The sequence below is a fragment of the Gopherus evgoodei genome, chromosome 21 (assembly GCF_007399415.2).
Source record: "Gopherus evgoodei ecotype Sinaloan lineage chromosome 21, rGopEvg1_v1.p, whole genome shotgun sequence".
Classification (NCBI taxonomy): Eukaryota; Metazoa; Chordata; order Testudines; family Testudinidae; genus Gopherus; species Gopherus evgoodei.
This window is the reverse complement of record NC_044342.1, coordinates 7,017,905-7,037,766: the sequence shown is the minus strand read 5'-3', so window position 1 is coordinate 7,037,766 and position 19,862 is coordinate 7,017,905. Positions and strand designations below refer to the sequence as shown.

General features: G+C 45.2%; 1 protein-coding gene and 2 pseudogenes across 1 annotated transcript; 2 read left to right on the top strand and 1 right to left on the bottom strand.

Moving 5' to 3' along the window:
* The first annotated feature begins 240 nt into the window (after positions 1-240).
* LOC115637842 (olfactory receptor 14A16-like) lies at positions 241-1,086 on the top strand. The gene has a single exon (XM_030539453.1). The coding sequence runs from the start codon at positions 241-243 to the stop codon at positions 1,084-1,086; it is 846 nt and encodes a 281-aa protein (XP_030395313.1).
* Positions 1,087-8,032: 6,946 nt separating this feature from the next.
* LOC115637840 lies at positions 8,033-8,944 on the top strand (annotated as a pseudogene).
* A 9,437-nt stretch (positions 8,945-18,381) lies between these two features.
* Positions 18,382-18,992, bottom strand: LOC115637839 (annotated as a pseudogene).
* Positions 18,993-19,862: the final 870 nt, after the last annotated feature.

The window sequence follows — 19,862 nt, the reverse complement described above, 5'->3', positions numbered from 1 at the left end:
AAAATGGAATAGGGGAATAGCTGTAACGGACATTACTAAGAAGGGAATCAAGGCCATTCTCTCTGACAATCGAATCCTGAGTGTGGACCTTCTTCTTCCCTCCACAGCCATCACACAACTTGCTGAGGAATGTCCAACCGAACCACCATGACCGAGTTCTTTCTCCTGGGATTCTCTGACATTCGGGAGCTGCAGATTTTGCACTTTGTGGTGTTTCTAATGATTTATCTGGCAGGCCTGATGGGGAATCTTCTTATCATCACAGCCATAGCCCTCAACCACTATCTTCACACTCCCTTGTACTTCTTCCTGGTGAATCTGGCCATCCTAGACCTTGGCTCCATCTCTGTCACCATCCCCAAATCCATGGTTAATTCCCTTATGAACATCAAGGTGATTTCTTATTCTGGATGTGTTGCCCAAATCTTTCTCTTCATGTTCCTTGGTTCAGCTGATCTCGGCATCCTGACTGCCATGGCATATGATCGATATGTCGCCATCTGCCAACCACTGCTCTACGAGAGAGTGATGAACAGGAGAGCTTGTGTCCAAATGGCAGCCAGTGTCTGGATCAGTGGTATTCTTTACTCTGCCCTGCACACTGGAAACACATTTGCATTATCCTTATGTGGAGGAAATGTGGTGGATCAGTTTTTCTGCGCCATTCCCCAGCTACTCAAGCTTGCCTGCTCTGACTCAGACCTCAGTGAAACTGAGGTTATTGTCTTTAGTGCATGCTTAGCTTTAAGCTGTTTTGTTTTAATAATTGTGTCATATGTTCAGATCTTCAGATCAGTGCTAAGAATCCCCACTGAGCAGGGCCGGCAAAAAGCCTTCTCCACCTGCCTGCCTCACATCACTGTTGTCTCTTTGTATGTTTCCACTGGCATCATTGCCTACCTGAAACCCCACTCCAGGCCCATATCACATCTGAATCTCGTGGTGGATGTTTCCTATTCCATGGTACCTCCAGTGCTGAATCCAATCATCTACAGCATGAGAAACAAGGAGATCAAAGTTGCCCTGAGGAAACTGATTGGATGGAGGTCATTTAAAACAAATAAAAAGTCCATCTTTCTGTTTTGATTTTAACTTCCTTCTGTGTTTCCTTATAAATATAATCAAATGATGATATAATTGACTCCGTGAGATCATGGTTTGTCATCTCTTTGTGCGAAAAGGGGAATTTGGAGTGGCAAAAATGAAAACACGACTCAAGTCAATGGATTTAATGTAAATGCATACCAATGTAAATAATATCATCTATCTATCTGTTTGCCTGTGTATCTATCTATCACAGTACTGTGTACTGCCACCCATCACCATGCTATGTTAGCACCTTCTTCATAAAATCATTAGCCATATCAAAGTCCTTAGTGGACCTCAGGGAGTGTCTGGCTTTTCTTTTTTGGAGTAAAAATTGGATTGCAGTATCAGTTCAATACCTGTTTGTTTTTTGTCTTTATCTCTATTTTTTTAGTTTTTGGTGGGTTGATTTCTTTCTTTGTTCAAAGTATTTTTAAGGTGGGAATGACTACACAGATGGTAAGTGTTCACTTAGACAACATTGTTGATGTTCTGTTACCTATCAGGAGTGCCCAAATGTCATCTGTTTGATGGGGTTTTCTGAGCGAGCTGAAAGTTTTCTTTCCACAATGATAAAGATGTGTACAAGAAGTGTCTGCATGATTGAGTTTCTGCTGAAATAATTATATGAATAGGGCTGGGATGTCATCTTACTTTTAATGATGTGTTAGAGAACCAAGAACCTTAGGTAAACATCTTTTCATTATTGTAACCCTAAATAAATCAATGCTGTGTCATTTGTGCCATGGTGGAAAAAGGTTGTTTGTTTGTTTAAGAGGAAACCGTGGAATATTTCTTAAAGACAATCAGACATGATAATGAGGCCAATTTTGATCCTTTTTAAATCGCTGGGATTTAGCCACTCACTTCAAATGGATCAGGATTTGGCCAAAGGCCAATACACACAATGATCCAAGAATGGGTAATGGTGGCCGAGAGAATGTGAGTGCAACAGAGATGCATGGATGAATTCCCCATCTCAGATTGCAGAGGAGAATCTGTGTTAGTCTGTATCATCAAAACCGATGAGGAGTTCTTGTGGCACCTTAGAGACAAACATATTTATTTGGGCATTAGCTTTCGTGGGCTAAAACACACTTCATCAGATGCATGGAATGAAAAATACAGTAGGCAGGTATAAATATACAGCCTACTGTATTTTTCACTCCATGCATCTGATGAGGTGGGTTATAGCCCACAAAAGCTAATATCCAAATAAATGTGTTAGTCTCAAACATGCCACAAGGACTCCTTTGTGTTTTCCACATGTCAGCTAATCCTTTGCTAATGCAGAGTAGCTCCATCAACATTGGTGGTTTGATACTGGCTCAAAGACACAAGGCTAAATTCAATAGTGACATAAACACTGGTGTATGCAGTCTTGTTGCAGCCATGTTGGTCACCAAATATTTGAGAGACACAGTGGGTGAGGTTAATATTTGACCAAGTTCTGCAGGGGAGAGAGACAAGCTCTAAAAAGTATACAGAGCTCTTCTTCAGGTCTGGAGATGAGCTCTGCATAAGGGCCATCTTCTCTCTCTAATAAATACTGGTATGAGTAATTTGTCTGGTGTCATATGCACTGATCTGGCATTTCATGCATCATCCATTGTAAAACTAGTCACATTAAAGCTAAGAAAGGATCTCACAAAGCCAGCCTATTAATTGTATTAGAATACCATCTCTCTGCATGGATATATACAATTCATATATGAGGGACAAAAGCATAGTATGTGATTCAAGAGATAGATCGATAGATCAATAGATAACACCAATTATTGTGACTCATTTCCTCTTCGTGTCTGTCTATAAATATTCAATATTAAACATTATTTACCAAAAGCCTTTATGCCCCTTCTGGGCTCCTAACTCCCTCTGATGGATTCTGTTCCTGCTCTGCAGTGCAGGTCACTCAAGCCAGGCCTCCCCACTGGCTGCTCTGGTGAGTTTCTTCAAAAGTTCTCTCTGGCCCTGGGTCTCCTCTCTGCACCCCCTGCAGGAGGCTCCCTACTCCCTGACTTTCTTCTACTCCTTATGCCTGGAACAGATATCACAGCTCAGAGTCCCTGGCTAGAATGGGAACTCGACTCTCAGCTCTTCATCCTGGAAGCCCCAAGAACCCTGGCTCAAGACATTTCCAGAAGTTGCGATTGTTAGAAACATGAAAGTGCAGCATCTCTCCTCTCCTCTCCTCTCCTCTCTTCATTTAGACACAAGGAGAACCATAATCTGCTGAGACAACTGAGCAAACCAATGCTGGTTCATTGACAGTGGAATGCCTTCTGAACCCACAGCACAAGTCTGTGAAACTTCAGGATGTGGCCTATGGCCTACTCATTCTCCAAATCTTTCCTTGAAGCCATGAACACAGGACATGATGCACCTGGGAAAAATTATATGGAGGGAGAATATTATGGTTGGTGAATGAGGCATGTTTTCATTATCATTGAAAAGGGAAGAAGGCTAGTGTCGATTGGGGGAATTGTGTAGATTGTAAATGGTGAGGGGGAAGATAGGTGGAGAAGGGAATGTCTGTGATTTTTGGAAGGTGGAGAAGTGTAGGGGTAGTGAAGGGCAGAGAAAACTGTGGCTGGTTGAAGAAGAAGAATGTGCTACCTCATTGGTGGAGAAAAATTTGCCATTTGCTTAATGGGGGAAAATTACAGTTAGTTAATGGGAAAATTGTTTGCTGACGGAAGGAGAATGTTATGCTGGACAAATTGCTTAGTCTTTGGTGGACCAAGTCAATGTATTTTCATGTGTTCTTATCATACTGGGCACAGACTAACAGTTTGGGCTCTCTTATCAGTCAAGATAGATAAGAAATGCAAATATTGTGGTGACTTGATCCTATGGCTCACACCACAAGGCTATATCTATGTAAGAGATTATCCAGTTGGATGGAACCCATTCCTGGAGCCATTGCTCAGACTGCACTGCCACTGACTGCTGCCAGAATGCTTAGTAAGGGCTGAAGGACCTGACCCTGGCATCCCAAATTCAGTCCCCAAAAAGCTTCAATGTAGAGCAACAGCAGGGGCTGAAAAATGCTTCCAGATCCCTGAAGTCTGCAGAGAAAGCGCTCTGGTTCCTCAGTGCAGGACAGTGTGTCCCAGATCACATGGTCTGTCAGCAGATGGAACAAAAGCCTCGTTAGGCAGAGCTCTGTGCACTGAACATAAGAACATAGGAACGTAAGAATGGCCATATTTTGTCAGACCAAAGGTCCATCTAGTCCAGTGTCCCGTGTTCCAACAGTGGCCAATAACTGGTACCCAAGAGGGAATGAACAGAACAGGTAATCATCAAGTGAGCCATCCCGTTGCCCATTCCCAGCTTCTGGCAAACAGAGGCTAGGCACACTATCCCTGCCCATTCTGGATAACAGCCATTGATGGGCCAATCCTTCTTAAACTTATTTAGCCCTTTTTTGAACCCTGTTATAATCCTGGCCTTCACAACATCCTCTGGCAAGGAGTTCCACAGGTTCACTGTGCATTGTGTGAAAAAATATTTCTTTTTGTTTGTTTTAAATCTGCAGCCTATTAATTTCATTTTGTGACCCCTAGTTCTTGTTTTATGAGAAGGAGTAAATAACACTTCCTTATTTACTTTCCCCACACCAGTCCTTATTTTTTAAACTTCTATCATATTCCCCCGAGTCACTGGAGGGTGATTTGCTGAGCAACCCTCTCCCCCCGTCCTTAGTGGAGAAGCCATTCTGGAGAAGCTGCTTCCCAAATGTTTGAGTTGGATTCTCCAACAGGACACCTTGGAAGACAGGGTGATGAGCCCTAGACAGACCTCAGAGGAGAGGGCTGTGGTATACAGGGGAAACTATTGGAGCCTCAGTCTATGACTATACCCTATCCCCATCCACGTACATAATGGGCTTTCAAGAGATACCCTCAATCCCAAATAAACAAAGTGAACTCTGACAGGCTAGGCCCTCAGTTGGTGTAAATTGGCCATAGCTTGATTGAAATCAAAGGGCCAGGTCATCTGTTGGTGTAAATAGCCCTAGCTACTTTGAAATCAATGAAACTGCATCAATTCTAACCAGCTCAGGACATGACCTTTCATTTTTCATGCTTGTCTCAGGGTACCTCTTAGTGTCCAACTTTGAACACCCTGGGCAATCTGAGTTGTGGGTTCTTCTGGTGGCTGCCTCCCAAGAGCTGCTGATGCAATGCAGGGGAAAAAAATATCTGCTGCCCCAATGGTAATCATGTGGAAATAATGAAGGAACAGATTATTCCAGGCCAGCTAAGCTTCTGGTGCTGCTAGCCTCTTAGCTATTGTATGTCACATGCCTGTGCTATAAATATACATTTCACTTGTCAGATACTTTAGCCAAATCTGCCTTGTTTTTTTAGCCAAGGGTCCTTTCAGGGATGTTGCTGTTGTGTGAGATCCAGGGCAGGTGCTGTTCCCGCTCTGTGGGGTTAAGGTTGGCTTGGACAGGTTGTCCAGGTGGTTTTTTCCTGAGGTCACATCTGAGCTGGGCTCACAACTCTGGAGACTGGATGCAGCTATTTAGCCCCAGAGCAGGGACATACTGAGCTGTGATGGTGTTTGATGCCTGTACAATCCAGGAGCAGTTCTAGATCTTCAGGGGTTTTCAGTCCCTCATCGCACTTAGTCCATCACCTCTTGGTCAAGCCTGCCTGAGGAGGGGAGCAGGGAGCACCCATCTGTGGAGTGGTTCCCTGTCTGCTAGGAACTGCTAAGAGACCAGCGACTCAGGAAATCCATCTTTGGACATGGAAACCGCTGCTGGGTAATGCAGTGATGTTTACATGAGAGAGAGAAGGTGATAGACTGTTTTGCATGGACATGTATAGATAGATAGATAAATAGTGGCCACTTTTTCTACTACTGGAGGATCAAATGCATCCCAAATTGGGAAAAATTATTGAAAGACCAACGCATTAAGTTTGCTATTTCAATTAAATATATTAGAGTATTAATGTACAGGGCAAATTTAAGAACCTAAATCTGACTTCCAATTTTAACTCTTTATGACTTTTACTATCTATTTAATCAAATAAGTAGGGACAGTCAGATTTTTTTTATTTCCTTTTTGTTAGTAAATATTGGCTTTTCATACAAGTCCCTCAAATCCTCAAATTGGATTTGGCAACAGAGAACCAAACATTTTCTGCTGAAAACAGCCGAAAACTGGAAAAGTCTAAGCAACTCCCCCCCCACCCTTCACAAAAGGAAAATAATGGCCTTTGGCTAGATTAGATAGATAGATAGATAGATTTAACTGAAAACCAATTTCTTCTTTTAAAACAGTTTAACAAGTACATTTTTCACCAGCTGTATTTGGAAATTATTTTTCAGGCAGGATAGGAAGCAGTAATATTGTCCAATGATACCATAATTTCAAATACCATCATCCTGTCCTATCCATTTTTATTTCTGTGTCAATGACATAGCAGCAGGATGGCAGAACTTAGTAAACAGCAGAATTGACAGCCCAGGAAATATGGGCTGTACCTAACAGGCATACTAGCACTTTAATAATAATAGGAGATATACCAATCTCCTAGAACTGGAAGAGACCTTGAAAGGTCACTGAGTCCAGCCCCCTTGCCTTTACTAGCAGGACCAATTTTTGCCCCAGATCCCTAAGTGGACCCCTTAAGGATTGAATTCACATCCCTGAGTTTAGCAGGCTAATGCTCAAACGACTGAGCTATCCCTCCCTCACTACTTTGAAACTCAGAGTGGAGATTCAGTCAAGAGGTTGCAGCCTATCTGTCTGGACCCTGCCCAAGGACATTAAGGGCACATCTACACTGCAGCTAGGAATGTGCTTCCCAACTCAGGTAGGCAGATTTCACTAGCTATGCTGTAAAAATAACAGAGTAAATGCCGGCAGCACAGGGAATGGCTTAGTCTAGCCACCTCATAAGAACGGTCATACTGGGTCAGACCAAAGGTCCATTTAGCCCAGTATCCTGTCTTCCAACAGTGGCCAGTGCCAGGTGCCCCAGAGGGAATGAACAGAACAGGTTACTATCAAGTGATCCATGCCCTGTCACCCATTCCCACTTCTGGCAAACAAAGGCTAAGGACATCATCCCTGTCCATCTTGGCTAATAGCCATTGATGGACCTATCCTCCATGAATTTATCTAATTCTTTTTGAACCTCAGTACAAACCCGACTGAACTCCATGGTTACATAGACAGATGGAGCCTGAGCAGCTGACTAGGTTACCTCAGGGCTACATGGGTAAGTTTTCTACAGTAACTTCAGCAGAGCTACCCCATGTCTGTTTACTGGAGCTGGGAAGATGCTCCCCGCTGCAGCATTGACAGACCCCAGGAGGTCAATGGGACAGGAATCCAGACCTCCTGGTCTACCACCACATCCTGTGTGCAACACTGCTGCCAGCTGAGCACGAAGGCTGTAAATGAGTGCACTGAGCATGCATATGAGAAGACACAACCCATCTTCCACAGAGTTCATAAAAGACCAGGCAGACAAAGGGAAGGAGGGAGGGAGGGAGGAAGGGGAAACAGAGGCTCGGGGAGGAGAAGTGACCAGCCCAAGATCACACAGCAAGCCACTGGCAGAGATAAGAACACAACCTCCCTAGGCAATTTATTCCAGTATTGGTTGCTTATTAGAGAGCCAAGGTGGGTGAGGTAGTCTGTGTGGTTTGAAGGTTTGTCTCTCTCATAAAGAGAAGTTGGTCCAATAACTGATGTTGCTTCACTTAACTTGTCTCTCTAGCCATCTCATTGTCAGAGGTGAGGAGCACTCATTGCTCCTAGTCAATGGAAGGATGGGAGGAGTGCTGTGCACATTTCACAGTAGATGATGAGGTATTATTCAGAAGGCAATAATGGTAATTCCCTCTGACTCTCTTATCCTGACCATGGCCCTTCTCCTTCCCTCCACAGCTATCAGACAACGTATTGAGGAAGAAAATGTTCAGCCGAACTACTGTGACAGAGTTCCTTCTCCTGGGATTCTCTGACATTTGGAAGCTGCAGAATTTGCACTTTGTGGTGTTTCTAATGATTTATCTGTCACGCCTGATGGGGAATCTTCTCATCATGACAGCCATAGCCCTCAACTGCCATCTTCACACGTCCATGTACTTCTTCCTGGTCAATCTGTCCATCCTTGACCTTGGATTCATCTCCATCACCATCTCCAAATCCATGGCCAATTCCCTCATGAACACCAGGGTGATTGCTTATTCTGGATGTGTCACTCAAGTCATTCTCTTCATGTTCCTTGGTTCAGCTGATCTCGGCATCCTGACTGCCATGGCGTACGACTGATATGTCGCCATCTGTCAACCACTGCACTATGAGAGAGTGATGAACAGGAGAGCTTGTGTCCAAATGGCAGCCAGTGTCTGGATCAGTGGTATTCTTTACTCTGCCCTGCACACTGGAAACACATTTGCATTATCCTTATGTGGAGGAAACAGGGTGGATCAGTTCTTCTGCGACATACCCCAGCTACTCAAGCTTGCTTGCTCTGACTCAGACCTCAGTGAAACTGGGGTTATTGTCTTTAGTGCATGCTTAGCTTTAAGCTGTTTTGTTTTAATAATTGTGTCATATGTTCAGATCTTCAGATCAGTGCTAAGAATCCCCACTGAGCAGGGCCAGCAAAAAGTCTTCTCCACCTGCTTGCCTCACATCCTTGTCTGTTAGTATGTTTCCACTGGCATCATTGCCTATCTGAAACCCAACTCCAGGTCCACATCACATCTGGATCTCATGGTGGGTGTTTTCTATTCCATGGTACCTCCAGTGCTGAATCCAATCATCTACAGCATGAGGAACAAGGAGATCAAAGTTGCCCTGAGGAAATTGATTGGATAGAGGTGATTCATAATAAATAAAATGCCAATTTTTCCCTTTTGTTCTTTAAGTTCCTTCTCTGTTTCCTTAGAAATAAACTGTTAAAATAAATAAATACATGTCATCTACTGAGGGTGTCCATTTTTCATCTCTTTGATGAGGTTTTGTGAACAAGCTGAACATTTTCTTTCCACAGTGATAAAGGGGTGCAGATGAGATATCTGCATGGTTGATGTCCTGCTGAAATAATTTTACAAATACATATGGGATATTAACATCACTGGTTTAATACTGATCAGGCTCTGGCCCAAAGACACTAGGCTAAGTTCAGTAGTGACATAAACATTGGTTTAAGTCAGGGGTCGGCAACCTTTCAGAAGTGGTGTGCCAAGTCTTCATTTATTCACTCTAATTTAAGATTTCGCATGCCAGTAATACATTTTAATGTTTTTTAGGTCTCTCTCTACAAGTCTATATATAATATAACAAACTAGTGTTGTATTGTAAAATAAACAAGGTTTTCAAAATGTTTAAGAAGCTTCATTTAAAATTAAATTAAAATGTTGATCTTAAGCCATCGGCCCACTCAGCCTACTGCTGGTCTGGGGTTCTGTTCACGTAGGCCGGCAGTGGGCTGAGTGGGGCCTGCGGCTGGGATTCCAGCTGGGAAGGGTCTGGCAGCCAGAACCCCGGACCGGCAGTGGGCTGTGCGGGGCCAGCAGCAGGCACCCCACACTGCCTGTGGGCTGAGTGGCTCAGCCCACAGCCGCTCAGGGGGTCAATCCTCCGGCTCCTGCCAGCCGGGATCCCGGCTGCTGCATCTGCTCAGCCCACTGCCGGTCTGAGGTCCCGGCCCTGCCCACATACAGTGGGTACCTAACTTCTCCCTGGTTCTGGCCCATTCTCTTCCTCTCTCTGCTCTAAGCTGAGGATGGGAGTGCACTGAGCACAGGGCTGGGGGTGAAGGGTCTTGCCAAGAACTAGAACAAAGGAGGGGCTCAGGGTTGGGGCAGGAGGTTTGGATGTGGGGGCACTACCTGGGCAGCTCCCATTTGATGTGAGGGATGCAGGTGGGAACGTGACTCCTGTTTGGTGCTCAGGGTGGGGGTGGGGATGTGTGGGGTGCATGGGATGTTGGGGGGCTGGGGATATGGAGGGTGCAAGAGTCAGGGCAGAGGGCTAGGGGCATGTGAGGGGGTACAGGTGTCAGGATAGGGGGGCTGGGTATGTGTGGGGGCACCAGAGTCAGTGCTGGGGTCATGGGGTGGTGGTGAAGGAATCAACAGAGGGCCAGGTGGTACAGGGGTCAGGGCAAGGGCCTGGGGGGAGCATGGGGGTGCAGGGCTCAGGGCAGAGGACTGGGTGTGGGGGGGGGGTCTGGGCTTAGGGCAGAGGGCTGGATGACTGCCTCCCCCAAACTCCCAACTACTCTTGTCCCCACTACACCTTCCTGGGACCCCACCCCCTATCTAAGCCTCCCTGCCCCTTGTCCCCTGAGTGCCCCCCTAGCCTCTACCTGTCCCCTGACTGCCCCAACTCTAATCCACATCCCCGCTCCAAGACAGACGCCCTGGACTCCCATGCCTATCTAACTGCTCCCTACCCCTGACAGGACCCCCAGAACTCTGGACCCATCAACCCCCCCCCCCGCTCCCTGCCTGCCCCAACCCCTCTCCACACCCTTGCCTCCTGACAGCCCCACTAGAACTCCTGACTCATCCAACTCCCCTAGCTCCTTGTCCCCTGACAAACCCCTCCAGAGACCCCCCCACCCTAATTGCTCCCCCAGGACCCTCCTTGATCCCTGTCCCCTGACTGCCCTGACCTCTATCCACCCCCCAAACAGACCCCGGGACTCCCATGCCCCATCCACACCCCCCCCGCCCCCTGACTGCCCCCTCCAGAGACCCCTGCCCCTAACCACCCTCCCGGGATCTCACCCCCCCATCCAACCCACCCTGCTCCCTGTCCCTTGACTTCCCCCATCCCTTACCCCACCCCGCCCCCCTGCCCCCTTACCATGAGGCTCCCCGCTCATCTGGAGCCCTGCCGCCGCCCCTCGCGCAGCCCAGCCCCGCCTCTCAGAGTGCTGTGCGAGCGGCAGCAGGGCTCTGGATGAGTGGGGAGCGTCTTTACCTCTCCACGGAGCCAAATGCTGCCCCGCGGGAGCGCGCAGCCCCAGCCCCCAGAGCCCTGCACACGCGGTGGCAGGGCTCTGGGGGAAGGCAGAGGAGGGGCCAGCGGCTTGCTGCGCTAGGCCGGCGCTCCGGCCCGGGACCGCAGACCCCGGGGATTGCCGCGTCGGCAGCATTTTTAATACCACGCGGGGGTCCCAGCAGGCAGCCTTATGCAGAGCCGGCTCTAGCCATTTCGCCACCCCAAGCACAGCGGCAAGCCGCGGGGGGCGCTCTGCAGCTCCTCAGAGCCGCGGGACCAGCAGACCCTACTCAGGCACGCCTGCAGGAGGTCCACAGGAGCCATTTGCCGCCCTCCTGGCAACCAGCAGAGCGCCCCCCCGTGGTATGCCGCCCCAAGCACGCACTTGGCGCGCTGGGGCCTGCTGGCCCTGGCTGCTTGCCATTAAAAATTGGCTTGTGTGCCATCTTTGGCACCCGTGCCATAGTTTGCCGACCCATTATTTAAGAAGTGTTGTTGAAGCCATGTTAGTCCCAGGATACACTGCTCTGCAGCCAAAATGCTTCTGAAATAAATGTAGTCCAGCTGTACTAATTCTGGGTCACTGAGAATGAAAATGATGCTTAAAATTATTGATTGGCTCTAGTTTTCAAGATATGCTATTGGGTCAGTATATACGACCCTTGACTTGGGAATGGTGGAGGATAAGTGAGTTATAAAGGGAAGGGATCTCAATTTAAACCAGAAATGACTAAAATACATCTTTGACTGGATCTATGAATAAATCTATGACTGGGTTTGGACAGTACTTGCTTTTGAGGCAAAACAATGAATGATGCAATCTGAAGCTGGTATTGCATCATACATGATATGAATTGCATCATGTTATTCCTAGAAGTCATGGATGATGCAATCATAACGAAGCTTACATCACTCCGCAGAACAAATTGCCCTATATCAGCTCTAGATGTCACTCAGTGTCGTGCTCTCTTCTTTGTCAGTGTTTGATTTTGCAAAGGGACACATTTCTGTTTAGCCAAAGTGAGCAGAGATCCCTTGTACTTGTGTGAAGAGTGCAGATAACTTCTGCTATGTTTGTGGTGAAGTGACTTTTGCATCACAAAAGCGCAATATAACCACTATGGTTAAGAAAGCCTATCACCTTTATTTTGGCTGCAAAATTGGAGATCAGGACAAGAAGTGGGCCCCACACATATGCTGCAACACTTGCACAACTTACTGCAGAGTCAGTTTCATGTCCCTTCACAGGGCCAAGCGCAATCCCAGGTCCTCCTCGTGGAACTCAGTGGATTTGTAGCCAGGATACATTGGGCCCATGCTGTTGAGCTGTTTTCTATTCACTCCTCTGCTAATTACCACTGGGGATAACCACAGCTCGATGGCCCTCATGGGAATTTTCTATGGAGTTCCCCATTCAGTCTGTTTTTTTAATTGCTTTGGTTGCTTTCAACACCTGAATCCCTTGGCTCTTGGTACACCTTTGAACACCATGTATAAGCTTAATGTTGTGGAAGAGACTGGGATAGATTGTGCCCTATGCCCATTTGAAGGGACATGAGGTCTCAGTTCACACCCCATTTCCATGTGAATGCTACAGACATCTCACAGCAGGATTGCCCTGGATGGCTCAGGAGATTAGAGATGAAGCAGCTGTTTTCACCTCTAACTCACCTGTTCAAACCCAACCCCAGTGAGTACTGGCCCAGTGTTCTCCCTCTCTGACATCTGAAGAAAGATTGACTTTGTGTCTCAACTCCTTGGACTCTTAATAACAGCACACCCCAGATAGCTCCTCCATCCAAGCTGCAACCAGCTGGCTCTCATTAGCAGCCTCAGCAGAAACCAAGGACGCACTCCGACCAGAAGAGACCATCTCAAAAGTGGAAGAGAGTAGTTCAGTCTCTCAGTTCCTGACACTTCATGGTTTCTCCATGGACACTGTGATAGCCATAAAATGTGACAATTGTTGCCACTCAAACACTTGGTGGGTTATGTAGGGATGAGTTCAAAGCTGATGCATATGATCCATCATTTTCTTATGATATAGTAATATATAGAGATATATCTATCTCATAAATCTCAGTGGGACCCTGAAAGGTCATTGAGTCCAGGCCCCTGTCTTCACTAGCAGAACCAAGAACTGATTTTGCCCTAGATCCTTAAGTGGCCCCCTCAAGGATTAAGCTCATAAACCTGGTGTCATAAACAGATAGTTAAGGGTTAATAAAACAGAAATGCTTCATGTCGCTTTTGCCTGTAAAGGGTTAAGAAGTTCAGTGAGCCTGGCTGTCACCTGACCAGAGGACCAATCAGGGGACTGGATACTTTCAATTCTTGAGGGAGGGAAGGTTTTGTGTGTGCTATTAGTTTTTGGTTGTTGTTCACTCTGGGGGCTCAGAGGGACCAGACGTGCAACCAGGTTTCTCTCTAATCTCTCTGATACAGTCTCTTATATGTCCAGACTAGTAAGTACTAGGTAGATAAGGTGAGTTAGGCTTATGTTCGTTTTCTTTATTTGCAAATGTGTATTTGGCTGGAAGGAGTTCAAGTTTGTATTTTGCTGAAAGGATTTTAATTTGTACTTGTATACTTAGGCTGGGAGGGTATTCCCAGTGCCTATAGCTGAAAGACCCTGTAACATATTTCATCCTAAATTTACAAAGATAATTTTTACTGTTTTTTCTTTCTTTAATTAAAAGCTTTTCTTGTTTAAGAACCTGATTGTTTTTTTATAGTGGTGAGACCCCAGGGGACTGGGTCTGGATCCACCAGGGAATTGGTGGGGAGAAAGGCGGAAAGGGGGAGAGAAAGGTTAATTTTCTCTCAGTGTTAGGATTACTTTCTCTCTCAGGAAGAGTCTGGGAGGAGGAGAGAGAAGAAGGGGAGAAGGTGAATTTTCCTCTCTGTTTTAAGATTCAAGGAATTTGAATCACAGTGATCTTCCAGGGTAACCAAGGGAGGGGAAGCCATGGGAGAGGCAATGGTGAGAGAAAGGGTTTACTTTCCTTGTGTCAAGATCCAGAGGGACTGGATCTTGGGGGTCCCCAGGCAAGGTTTTGGGGGAACCACAGTGTACCAGGCATTGGAATTCCTGGTTGGTGGCAGTGCTACAAGTACTAAGCTGCTAATTGAGCTTAGAGGAATTTATGCTGGTACCTCATCTTTTGGACGCTAAGGTTCAGAGTGAGGAATTATACCATGACACCTGGGTTTAGCAGGCCAATGCTCAAACCACTGAGCATCCCTCCCCCGAAGCCTTGTCATATGGAGGATTCTTCAATGGCTGTATTTGCTGTCATGTTACTTTTAAAAGAATTTGCAATAATTATTTGGTGACACATTTTCAAATGTTGCTTTTATTATTCTGAAAGAACTCCATATTTAAACACAAAAGCTACATATTTAGACAGGGATTTCAAAGGAATCTAAGGCAATTTAATCACTAGATAAGAATTCATAAGAACTTGATTCAGGCCCAGGCTGTCATAGGTATTTAGGTGCCTAACTCCTATGGGCCTCGGGTCCTTGTTTCTCCATTGACATATTTAGTGACTTTGGGAAATAACCAGTACTTGGTGCTTCACAGGAAGGCCAGAAATCACTTTGCCAGTGGTGGACATGGGATGTAATTTTCTTCTTATGCCCATAGGCAGTTAGGCACCAAATTAAATGGCCAAATTTTCTAAAAATACACACAATACACTGGGTGTTGAATAAAGCTGTTCATGAAATGATTGGTTTATTTGCTTGTTTGTCAAAATTTTTCTTGGGAAATATTTTGAGGTTTCTTCCAAAAAACCTAAGGACAAAATTAATTAATTAACCAAATGTAACCCTTCTACCCCTCTGAGTTGGCAGCAACAAAGGCCAGGTTCAGTATCCAGAGGTTCTGTTTCAATAACGCAATGCAAAACCGGCTGGAGCCCCCACCCAGTGACCTGGAACAATTACATACCACTCTAGGAGGCAATACTTCCCCTCTCTCAAGCACAGAGTCTGGGTGTAGCAAAATGCTTTTAATAAAGGAGGGAAACAATGTGGCATTATGTTGAGGAAACATCACAAACAGGATTCATAACATAAAGCATGAGCAAAAGACCACCAAGTAAGTTTGGCAGTGTCCTTTTCCTTTTAGGGTCTTAAGTTCAATCACCCCAAAGTCCAACAACCCAAAAGTCTCTGTCCCTGGTCAGTGCCGCCCCAGAGTTCAAAAGTTTATCTGCAGAGTTTTACACCCTCAGCCTCGGTGGAAATGGGGGAGGGCACACAGGGTGTTAAGAGGCACCTTATGTGGTCTGAGGCCGACTGCCCCGCCTCTCTGTGGAGTTCTGCTGCAGCTTTCACCAGGACCAGCTCCACTTCACCAGCTATGCCGCTCCTCCAGCCGACCCGTGAGCCACTCCAGCCGTCCCCGCAAACCACTCTGCTCAGCTCTGCTCACTGTTCCATGGGCTGCTCCAACCATGTTACAAACTGCTCCGCTCTGCCAGCCACTTAGTGATAGATCTTCAGGCTCCCCCACTGGTTAACACAGCACTCAGTAAGTTTAGCTCTTTCAGTGATTTCAGCTCTTAGTGATTTCAGCTTGTAGTAGGGGAGCTCCAGTGCTGGTGCACCATTGGCCCAAAGTGAATTCAGCTCAGCAGCCTCTAGATGGACTCCTAATGGAATCAAAATTAGCTCTGCTCTTCAACAGTGGAGACAGGAGGAGGCACAATTGGTGTTCCAGGCCCTCAAAAGGCACACATACCATACCATACCAAACCACTTGCAACTCCTCCCAGCTTGGTATCATCCGCAAACTTTATAAGTGTACTCGCTAGGCAATAATCTAAATCGTTGATGAAGATACTGAAAGAACTGGATCCAGAACTGATCCCTGCAGGACCTCACTCTTTGTGACCTTCCACCATGATCTGCTCAATATTTTTGTCTTGTTAAAATATGAGTAGCTACACAACATAAAGTTACAACATTTCATTGTATAATGTTGCTGGAAATATATTACAATTTGGGGGCGCACCCACATACCAATTTTTGAAAGACAGCAAGACTAGCCAGGATGGTGTGAATGGATCATTACCTGCTTAGACATCCATTTTTTGGCGGGGGAAGATGTGAACAAGAAATTTACATTTCATCACGGGGACCATTGAAGCCTCATGTCCACCATGACTCAGCAAGGATGTTTCTAGTACAAGAATTTGAACTATAAAGAGGGGGAGCAAAACACTTACCCCCACTCCTCCTCCCATCTCTCTGCTCATGACATCAATGAATATCTGAAGGACACAGAAATAAGGGGGAAAAGTTCTGGACTGAAAAGAGACCCAGGCTGTGAAATTTACTGCAGCATATGGTGGGAGAAATGCCTTTGCTTTGAACTCTGCTAGGTCGTTAAGTTAGCCATTAGTTTACATTTTGTCTTTCCCTTCCTTTGTAACCAATTCTGAATTTTATGTTTCATTGCATGTAGCCACTTAAAACCTTTCCTTTCTTACTGTAGTTAATAAACTTATTCTCTGGTTTTATCCAACAGATATGTTTGGGTTAAAGTGTATGGGAAAAACCATTTGGCACAATAAGGGTGATGCCTATAATTTCCCTTTGATGAAATGACGAACTTTAGATGAACTTGCATCATCCAGTAGTGTGTTGGGAAGTATAAGACATCCATTTCTGGGGGAAGGTCTGGGACTGAGAGTCTGGGGGAGTTCTGCTGCATTGTAATTCATGAGTGGTTAGCTAGTAGCACTCAATACTATATACCTGGGTGCAAATGGCATGCTGGAGGCTGTGTATTTACTGACCAGGAGTAGCTGTTTTTACAGTAGAGCAGTGTAAGAGGCACCCCAGCTTGGAAAAAAGAGGAGATACAGGTGTTTAGCAGTCCAGATAGTGCCCTAAGTAATGTCACACTAAGCAAACCCTCCCCATCTCTCCAGGCCTCCCCACCTCCAAACACGCTTGGAACAAAGAAACAAATAAAAGCATCAAAGAACTCCAAAAATATAAATTAAAAAAAAAGAGAAACAAAGAAATAAAAAAATCCACAAAGAACAAAAGTGTTGATACTTTCATCAGAGCTTTTATCCTGTAAAACAAGAAGAGCCCGAGACTCCACTAGCGACTTTGCCATTGCTACTCATTTTATGTGCAAGGTTCTTAAATGGATGTTATATCAATTATATTAGACCAGTAAAAACCAGCAGGATCTAATTAAAGGGGACAAGACAATGATGCCACATTTATTATGATAACAATTTGATTTATGAGTAATAACTAATATCTTAATTCTTATACACACACATTATACCTAATACCTATACACACACACACACACACACACACACACACACACACACACACACACACACACACAAGACATCCATCAGATGTTCTGCAGCTGCTGCATAGTTACCAGTCCTGAAGATAGATTAAGTTCATAGCTTGATTTTGTAGCTTGGGTTCATAGCTTGTGGCGGCTAACTGGCCAGGAAAGCCAGGCACAAGGACAAGCTAGATCTCTGTTGGACAGGCACTGATGTCCTTCCATGTTGGCAGCAGAATGTTATCCAGAGTCTCTCATCTCACCCTTCTTTTTTATAGGCTTTTAGTTTGGATTCAAAGTCTATAGGTCTTGCTGTGTCACGCTGCCTCTGGGTTTGGATTGATCACCCATCAATTGCAGATGTGACTTTCAGCCTTGAACTTGGCTTTGATCTTCCTTCTGTTGTTCTGTTGTCCTTTTCTTTTTAGGGTGAATGCTTCTTACTTTGTTTAGAGCTGTTGTCTAGGTCTTCAGCCATTGGCATTTGAACTTTATCTCATCAGGACAGGCTGGGGCTGGAGGTTGATTCCGTCATCCACACATACCTCATTCACACATCTAAACTAAACTAATAAGATTACAGCAGGGTTTGCAAAAATGAAGGTTGGAGGAAGCTTTTACAAAATGGAGTGAGTGTTTTAAAATGGGGTTTGAATTACAATATGGAACAGAAGTTATAGTGTAGGCAAGTGTAGTGTGGATGGTGAACAGAAGTTACATTAATAAATTAAAAACAATTTCATTTATCAGTTCTACATGGATAGATAGATAGATTCTGGATCTCATTTACATTGGTTTAAACCTGAGGTCAGTCTTATTTTTCTTGAGTTATGTTTGTCTGGTTTATTACATGTTCAAATACCCAATTCTGCACCAATTCTGCATAAAGATGTTGCATGGTATATTCACATAGAGGTGATAACGTCATCAGCTGATTATATTTATAAGGAAAGTCAGAATGAAATTGCTATCAATGGAGAAATATGGACATATTATTCTTGCTGAATAACCCCCAACCTATTGGTTTACTCAATGAACCTTTCACTTCCCTGTTTCCCACGCTGTAGATGATCGGATTCATCATTGGTGGCACCACAGAATAGAGAACACCCACCGTGAGATCCAGACCTAACCCTGAGCTGGAGGTCGGTTTCAGGTACGCAATAGTCCCAGTAAAAATAAACAAGGAGACCACAGTAAGTTGAGGAAGGCAAGTGGAGAAGGCTTTATGCCGGCCCTGCTCAGAGGGGATTCTTAGCACTGTTTGAAGATCTGAATATATGACACAATTGTGAAAACAAAGCAGCTTAAAGCTAAGCATGCACTGAAGACAATAGCCCCAGTTTCACTGTGGTCTGAATCAGAGCAGGTGAGCTTGAGAAGCTGGGGGATTTCACAGAAAAACTGATCCACAACATTCTCTCCACATAAAGATATCACAAATGTGCTCCCAGTGTGCAGGGCAGAGTAAAGAATACCACTGATCCAGGCACTGGCTGCCATTAGGACACAAGCTCTCCTGTTCATCACTCTCTCATAGTGAAGTGGTTGGCAGATGGCGATGTGTCGGTCATACGCCATGACAGTCAATAATGCATAATCCGCCGAAATAAAGACGATAAGCAGAAAGAATTGTGTGACGCATCCGGAATAAGAAATGTACCTGGTGTTCATGAGAGAACTGGTCATAGATTTGGGGATGGTGACAGAGATGGAGCTGAGGTCTAGGATGGACAGGTACACCAGGAAGAAGTACATGAGGGTGTGAAGATGATGGTCAAGTGCTATGGTTGTGATGATGAGAAGATTCCCCACCAGGACCACAAGGTAAATCACCAGGAACACCACAAAGTGTAAAATCTGCAGCTCCCGAACATCAGAGACTCCCAGGAGAAGGAACTCAGTCACAGTGGTTTGATTGGATATTCTCTTCATCAGTACATTGTGTGATGCCTGGGGAGGGAATGAGAAAGGTTATGGTCAGGATTGGAATGACAGAGAGAATGGCCCTGATTCCCCTTCCCCTAATATCTCATTGTATGAATGTCAAAGTTGCCCAGCACTCATCACTTACAATGACTTGGTGATGTTAGTGCTCCTCACCTCTAACAGTCACTCAATCATGTTATCACAGTTGTGTAAATTGGATCAGCTCCTTTAAAGTTAACAGAGCTTCATCACTTTATCCCATCTGAGGAATAGGCCCATGGTGTGGACTGATAAATGCAGTATGATGGATGGAACAAAGTACATCCAAAATCCAATTCCGGTCAGGTTGGATCCCCTATTGCTACAAATAGAAGGCTCATCACTTGAGCATTATTTAAAATAGTACAACTCCAATACCACCTGATTGCCACTTTCCCTGGAAATATGACAAGAACTCACCCAGCATTCTGTGGGTGTAGACCTTCCATATTGATTTTATCCCAAAACCACACAGCTGTCTGC

What these genes read in the sequence shown, in the direction of transcription:
- LOC115637842 (XM_030539453.1), top strand. Translation starts at nt 241, where the DNA reads ATGGGGAATCTTCTTATCATCACAGCCATAGCCCTCAACCACTATCTT.